This window comes from Ornithodoros turicata, unplaced genomic scaffold (genome assembly GCF_037126465.1).
Source record: "Ornithodoros turicata isolate Travis unplaced genomic scaffold, ASM3712646v1 Chromosome13, whole genome shotgun sequence".
Taxonomy (NCBI): Eukaryota; Metazoa; Arthropoda; class Arachnida; order Ixodida; family Argasidae; genus Ornithodoros; species Ornithodoros turicata.
The window spans coordinates 2,563,916-2,572,067 of record NW_026999307.1 but is presented as its reverse complement, the minus strand read 5'-3'; the positions used below and the strand labels follow the sequence as shown (position 1 = coordinate 2,572,067).

Here is an 8,152-nt window from a genome sequence, read left to right as displayed (position 1 = left end):
TTTAGGTGGGAAGAGGGCATCCAGCAATGTTGAAAGACGAGGGAGGACCCCGAGCAGGCGGCCTGGATGATCCCCGCAAAGGTGATCTGTAGTGTTCCGTGTGTCAGTCGTCCAGCCAGGTTCCCCAGGTGGTCAATGAGGACGGGCCGATGGTCCCGAGTGGTCAGGGGAGAGGTGCAAACCGCGGCATCTGATGACGAGACGTCCAGAGAACCCAAAGTCTGAGACCCCTCCATCTCGGGCGAGGACACTGACTGGGCGGGAGTTCGCAGAGTACCACCATGGCCAAGCGATGAATCAGGCGATGACGGAGCAGGAGAGGCAGGTCCCGGACACGCAGCAGCCTGAAGACGTAGGACCGCCAGAATCGCTTGCACACGCTGCTTGTGGTCACTACTCCGTCGATGACCTTTAAAGGGACCGAAAAGTGAAAAATAACCCCCATATTTTTGCCCACTATCGTGCACAACATCATTGTTTGATAACGCACAGAAAGCATTACTTCTCAATTCGGCATATTTGTTACGTATAAATATTTTGAAGATTGCCGGAACATGGACTGTGCTGTCAACAAACGGCAAAAAAGAGCGACTTGGGTTTCGGGTCCAGGGCTCCCAGGGATTGGTCAACCCTTACCACGTGAGAGTTAATTTTGTAGAAAACAAAGTTGACGCACATTATCTTACAGCTAAACGCCGTTTTAAAAATGACGCTCACTTCCATAGTTTCTACATTGATAAAGCATTAATAAAGCATTCAGCTACTTCGCCGCTACGAGCTACGATCCGCCGCGCCATCTGCAAGGCCGTCTCTGTGTTATCGCGTTTATTGTCTACTTCGTGGGTGGTCGTGTTGGTCGCGCGAAGCAAAAAATGGAAGTGAATGACATGTCTGTGGCTGCTGTGTCACGTATTAGAGAGACCTACATATGCCTGGTGTAGTTTCTGGTGTTCGGGGATGCAAAAATCATCTTCGTTCATCTTCGACGACGGGCGCGTTCTAGCACAAGACTCCTCAGGACAGTGCGCGAAAACGAATATGGTTTGAAGCACTCGGCTCATTTTGCTGCCGATGACTTGGAAGATGCCGCAGATGGTGAATTGCGAAGACGTCAGAAGCAAGCTGCCGTTCAGTAACCAGTGATTTTGCTTCACCGAGGTGACGAGTTCAACACAACGTTTTGGTATGTGCTACAGGTGTCACACATGTATAAATTATAATATAGCGATGACGTATTCTATTGAACTTATGTTATCGTACTTGTCCCGTGCTGAACATTAACAAATTTAATTTTAGGGGCCTTCCAGTGTTGAAGTGGCCCCAGACTGCTTCGTGCGTGTGTGATCCAGGCACTCAAGTTGACATGGCAGAAATAGCTGAAAACAGGTATGCAAAGTCCACAGATGGAAGCTCTAGATCTTTTACGTGTTGCAGACTTTGTGACATTTTTGGGGTCTTTGGACAGGTGCAGAACATTAGTATGACGTTAACAGTAGGAGAAGAAACCGATGAGAACTACTAGATTCTTTGAAAGGTAGAGGAATACTTCCTGTTGAGGTAGACTAAGGAACGTTAATTAATTTTCTAGAGATGCATCCTCTACACTTGAATTCCCAGTGAAACAGCGGAGGTTCATTGTCTTTGAAGCCCCACTACTGGAATTTCTCAAAGTGTGTCACAGCTGCAGTGAGCCATGCAAGGTTACCACATCATATTGGTCCTAAATTTGCAGAGTTCCCCTATCTCGGACACAACTGTCATTTCTCTTTATTGCTCTCCCGATCCTACCTTCTCAGAGATTAATGTGGTTCTCCATGCATATGGTTGCATTGGCACTCATGCTTTCAGTTTCTTGTTGTGTTGAATAATCTTCAATTGAGTGTTTGCAGCCATCACGCTTGTCTATACTGTGTTTGCCCCTCATGTATATTGATGTGCTAAGACGGTATAACACATCAACATGCCAACAACCTACCAACAACAACCAAACAACCTTGCCTAGTCGTACGTTTGGATGGAAACTACATGTGGTGACATCCACATATATAAAATTTTAGTCGACGTAGATTTGCAGTTTTTGTACTACCTTCATTGTACATTTCTTTTGTCTCACTTAGCACACGTTCTCAGTTCTCAAAGTTCTCATCTTCATCAAAATGACAGGTCATTGTTGGATCTATCCGCAGCATTATTGTTCCTCTAATCTTTTCATCAACACAGAATACAAAAGTGCACAAATGGTGAAATATAACTTTCTTGTTAAAAGGGAAAGACAAAACTGTTTATACTTCTCTTGTTTATTTTGTTGCAGGTTTTACAACTCTATCAAGCATGTCAAAACATCAGAGGGCAGGAAGTCCTGCTCTGTTTCCTAAATCCCTGGACAATAAAAAAAGAAGGCTATAGTTTGAGTTCTGACAAAATGTTGCTTCTGCTCTTACATTATATTTCAATGAAATGTTACGATGCGTTTGTCGTGCACACTAAAGCCAGTTTCAATTTGCAGGGCTGTCAAAAGTACTTTACAAAAGTACATCTGAATTACAGTAACAGAGAACTTACGCAATAAATTATTTAGCCATTTGGAGTATTATTGCCCACATCAATGCTGCATAGTTAACTTTGAACCCAGATTAAGGGTTGCAATACTTGAAGTCAGCCCTCAAGTCCTTCTTTACGAATGTTAGTTGGTGATATGATAATGAATCAGTTACACGTACTCCTTTTAGTAAAACAGAGTTAATTAAGTGTTAAATCCCAATCTCAGTTTCAAATATTAGTTGGTATTTAGAAATTTGGTCAATAAGAAGTATATTAAAAGGTTATGAACACAGTTCAGCTGAGTGACACTGATGAAGATTATCCTTATTTACTCCTCATATATACAAGACATGAGTATAATCTACAAATACAGATATGACCCCAGGTTACTTAACCCTCCAGGAATAAACTGATAATTATAATATGCTGTGACTGCGAAGAAAAAGCAATGACTTGCAGCAAGCAAGAAATGAAAATTTGCTGACATCAATATATACAGATGAAAGATGTTCAATATGTCTCATGTTCTCATGTTCAATATATACATTTCTACAAGTCCGCACACTGATGGGGAAATCGTCCCTAATAGCATGCACGACGCAGGCAGGAAGAATACTTTCTATAGGCTCCGTGCGCTAAAGCTTGCGAACAGACGACAGCGCCCCATGCGGTAAAAAGCGGCGTCTCTGGAGTAAGGTTGAGCGGGTCGCCCGATAGCACGATAGAGACGGAGCTAAGTAGTTTTCTACGTAGAGGTCTTCTATCGTCGCGATTTTGGATGGCTGGACGTAGCAGTTCACGAACGCCTCGCGGTGTTTACTGCTGCATTGTTGGTTGCTCAAATAATAAGGGGACGCGTCCAGACCTCCATTTTTATCGGCTGCCTTCACGTCCGTACGAGAAAGAAAGGAAGCTCCGATGGATTCAGGCTATTCGGCGTCAGAAGTAAGTTCCATATATGGTTTATATAGTTTCGTAGCTACCTTTCATTGCTGCTTTACAATTGAACGCGGTTTCGGCTTTATAGCGAAGACGGGAGCCCTTGGGTACCTCCAAAACACGCCCGTGTGTGCAGCGACCACTTCGTCGGTGGGGAGAGGAGCGACGTGCAAAATCACCCTGCGTACGTGCCTACGCTGTTTCCGCAGGCTTACAGGAAACGGGAAACTCCCACACAAAATCTGCATCGTTATGAAAGGTATTTTGAAATGTTTCATTCACCCCACAATCCTTTAAAGGCATGAGTAAAAGTGTTCAACTTTCGTATTTTGTCCCAGGCTTACAAAAAGGCAGCGTGTTCATACGTTGGAGGATACAGGGCCATCAGTCCATAATGAAGAAACTGAGGATACGTCTGAGCTACATGAAGACGACAGTACCACAGCAGATGCCAGCACATCAAAAACAATGGTATCCACTTGTTATTACGCAGTACAACAGTACAGAAGAGTACAATAGTATTTATTGACACTCAGAAAGCTATCGAGATTACAATTAGCTCTGTATGTCCTTTTTTCAATGATAAAGCATGTCTGGCAAAGCCTACAACTTTAGCGACTATTCTTGTGATGCATTTTCCAGGGGACACAAACGGAGGACTCGGAGCTCGAGCTAACAGGGGGCCTTCTGGTGTTCCTTTCAAGCGTGACCAGAGAAGGCGCAAGTGCTCAAGTGACTCATGCTTGTTTGACATCTGTTGGCACAAACACGTCAGTGACAGAGAATTCAGGAGACCCGCCCCAAGCTCCAACTACGAGGTCCATTGGTACTGGCAGTAGTGAGAGGTGCTCTATGTTTCAGGGCTACGACAGCATTTGTGGGACTCCAGAAATTGTAACAGACCTCTGCGGTGTTACCATCAACGTCTTTGCACTACTGTTGAGTCTCATAACACACCTGAGAGTTCGTGAAGTGGATGTTACACTGCCTAACAAACTCTTAATTTTCTTGATGAAGCTCAAGCTAGGTATATCGTTTTCATCAATAGGCAGCCTTTTTGGTGTTCACAGGACAACAGCATCCCGTATCTTCCACTCGATTTTGGATGTACTTTCAAATGCTACAGCAGATTGGATATTTGTCCCGTCAGTGGAGGCCATAAGACTCTCTATGCCAAAATGTTTTTCTGAGCACTATCCTAAGTGCAAGTTCATCATAGATTGCACAGAAATCCGAATGGAAACCCCAGATACCCCAGAGAGACAGCGTGCATTTTTTTCGAACTACAAGGGCTGTCATACAGTGAAGTTTCTTGTGGCAATTGCACCAAGCGGAGCTATTTGTTTTGTTTCTGAAGGTTATGGAGGGCGCACAACTGATTCCTCTGTAACTGTCGACTCTGGATTTTTAGAACACATTAGTCCAGGTGATCAAATCCTGGCTGACAAAGGTTTTCCATCAATAAGGACGGTTGTGGGTGAGAAAAATGCATTGTTAATTATGCCTCCATTTTACTCTGGTAAGCAGTTCACAGAAGCTGAGATGACAGACTGTTACAACATTGCACAGGTTCGAATTCACGTGGAGAGAATGATCCAACGTATCAAAATTTATAATATTCTTAACCATCGTGTACCAGTATCACTTGTGCCAAAGCTGTCTGCAATATTCAGGATGTGCTGTGTCCTGGCCAATTTACAGCCTTCAATAATCCGTGCTTCTGGCAGCGAGCAAAAGACCGATATTTCCACACAATAACTAGCTGTGAACCGTAAAACAATGCTGCACATATTAAGAGCCAGCTGGTGGTCAGCAATCTGTATATGTTAGATACAGCGAAGTACATTCTGTGAAACAATCCCAACTTGCATTGCTGTCTTTATCACACTGTCTTTATTACGCAGTTTGTCATAAAAATGTTTTGTCAGTGTTTGTATGTCAAGTCCAGTAAAACTACAAGTATAATTGAGTACACATTTGCATGGCTTTTGGCATATTTATTTCACATAAATAGTGCCTGACAAAGGCAACACAAAGATTACCGTGGTCAAACATTGCTCTCACATAGGGCAGGGAGATAAGTAGTAAAGTAGAAGTCCCCCAACTTAGGAATGAGCATTGACAGCATACTGTCATCACGGTTTAACAGCACTGTCACATTCTGATGCTTTGAATAAACAAAAAAGAAACAGGTTCTACAGTTTAGTACATACATCTGTACCTGCACCTGTGTGTAGTACGCATGTGACTTTTTCAGAGATAGTACTCCATCTTGTGTGAATGCCAAAAAATTAACAAATGAAATTTCTTTTTCGTAATCAACTATCTGGTCATTTCTCCGAGAAAAGGGGCACTTTATCTCCAGAAGGTGAAGAGCTGTTCCGATCTTAAGGATGCCGTCGGGACTACAGGAGAGCCAGTTTTCTGCTGGATGCACAACCGTTCCAATCTGAAATGGTGGAAGTATGATGATATTGTTCTAATGCATTCTACTGTAAAAGTGCTATACCTGTACAACATGGACGCGGTGCTTTATACAGAACGCCTCACGAGCCTCACGTTCAGTTCTAATGCCTGAATGGGACAACAAGAGCAATTAGCAAATATATATTGGTAGCCATCCAGTATGAACCAACCGTATGTGATGGCAGCTGTCCTTAAGTTTTTTGATGCCAGTAGAGAGACTGCCAGTGAGTCATGATTGGAGCGCCTTGTCCAAACTCTGTGCGCTGTCGAACTTGAGATTCTCAGTTTCCTTGCTGTGTACCACCTGTAAAAAAATTATGACATTTCTTAGCAAGATAGCACAGCACCTAATAATGGGGTCTAGAGTATTAATAACATCTAAGGTATATTTCAAAATAGAGAAGTATAATAAACCTATGCAGGAAAACCTTGTGGAACACACCTTGGATTCATTGACTGATCTCTTGTCTCAAATGCCAATTCAAGTATATCTGTTTCAGTAAGCGTCACATGAGACACATAGAAAGACCGCTGTGGGTCACTGAGCTTGTTTTGAGCTTCCGTGTTTGTGTAATGATTTGTTCTGTTACTATTCGCAGCTGTAAGGATGTCCACCAAAATGCTCTGCTCTGCGTTATACACAGCCTTGTCCACTGTGCTCATTAGGACTGCTCTACAGTCTTTTTCTACAGCTGTCACACTTTCTTTTCTTATCACGTCCACCCAGGGGCTCTCTATTCCAGGGAAGTGCTGCAAGATGTATGTCGGCGGTGTGTGTGCAGGAACACTTACTGCACGTGATGAAGTTGCAGCATTCTGCTCCCCTAAAATGTTGGACCATGTTGCAGAAAAGCAATCAATACCTCATGCACCATGGTGGGCTTCAGTAGGTAGATATGCTGTACTAAAATAGCTCATACGAACACGAACGTACTTACCTGGATACAATTCACTTAATCTCCGCTTTTTATCAAGCGTCGAAGTTGGAGGCCGTCCCCACTGCTGAGGCATTGAAGTGCTTGAGTGGAATGTGCAGCAGTTAACGAACGCCACAAGTGCAGCGGCGTGTTTGCACTTCCCGATGACTCCTGCTTTACATGGGCATTTTGCACTTGCGATAGTCCGTGTAGCTGAATCTATCTGAAGAAGTGAAACAGTAACGTAAAAATGGAAACAAGAAGTATGTTTTCCGTATCGGGCACGCGCGTTATGCAATAGTACCAACAGATCACAGTACAGCAAGGAAACTAAGATCCATAAAGCAAACATACATTTACGGTGACGTTGTAGACTGTCTTGCTCGTTTGTGCGACACACTTCCCTGAAACAGTCGTATTTCCCTCGGAGACAACCTCTTCCACGTTCGACACATGGTCGGACTCGTACAGAAGTCTACCTTTATCTTGGTTACTGCCTCTGAAATACGCTTCGCCCCCTGAGATGGGCTTAAAACCGCACCGTATACGTAACTGCGCCATCGCAGACCGTGTAGCACGTATCCGTCGCACACAATACGCAGGAACGGAACGAAAGAAACGGCTAACTACAGCCTACAAGGAGAGTCTTCGCCGTCTTCGCTTCGTTGGCTTCGTCCCGCACGTTCTCTCACTTATCTCACTCCAGCTTTTCACATGCGCCGCACCAGGGGGCGACACTAGAAACTTTTCGAAGCGCCACCTAACTAGTGCACGGAGCCTATTGCACTTTCTCAGAGCACCCCATATCCTCCTTGTGAATAGCCGACAGGTGATGTGACGGAATTTCCAGCAGAAATAAGGGTTTTCCGTCCAGTTTTCCGTTCAAGTAGCGCGTAAAGACCACACGACGCTTCCGCGTATGTTGCGATGCTCTTCAGTTTCTTGGATGTATGCAAAAGACACTTGCAGTACTTCGGTGTCCAGGCACAGTATTTCGAAATATTCGTTAGTTGTGATGCAATTGTCTCTGGTTTTCATACGCATTCTCTACCTCTCGGCAGCAAAAACACTGGTCCGTGGTACCCATCGGTTTGCATTTCCCACATGAACTCCTGCACGACGAAAAAACAGCGCTTCTTTCGGCTTATACAAGTGTTTCTCCCTGATACATGTAAGTTCCGTAAGTGCAACCTTCATCAAGCATACCCCCCCCCCCCCTTGAAAGCTCAGCACCCCCGAGCTGTGAATTTCTGGGGAAATCACTGGGCACGTGGCGAGCCGGCTGCCTC

The 8,152-nt window shown here is 44.2% G+C and overlaps 1 protein-coding gene and 1 long non-coding RNA gene across 2 annotated transcripts; one reads left to right on the top strand and one right to left on the bottom strand.

The window, feature by feature from the left end:
- The first annotated feature begins 4,165 nt into the window (after positions 1-4,165).
- On the top strand, positions 4,166-5,460 carry LOC135372123 (uncharacterized). The gene has a single exon (XM_064605823.1). The coding sequence runs from the start codon at positions 4,333-4,335 to the stop codon at positions 5,236-5,238; it is 906 nt and encodes a 301-aa protein (XP_064461893.1). The 5' UTR covers positions 4,166-4,332; the 3' UTR covers positions 5,239-5,460.
- Positions 5,461-5,833: 373 nt separating this feature from the next.
- On the bottom strand, positions 5,834-6,247 carry LOC135372122 (uncharacterized). Its single transcript, XR_010415841.1, has 3 exons — positions 6,117-6,247; positions 5,990-6,054; positions 5,834-5,929 (listed from the first exon to the last, which is right to left on the bottom strand). It is a non-coding gene; the product is annotated as an uncharacterized LOC135372122 (long non-coding RNA).
- Between the last annotated feature and the right edge of the window lie 1,905 nt (positions 6,248-8,152).

Coding starts and splice junctions, on each gene's coding strand:
- LOC135372123 (XM_064605823.1), top strand. CDS start 4,333: ATGTTTCAGGGCTACGACAGCATTTGTGGGACTCCAGAAATTGTAACA.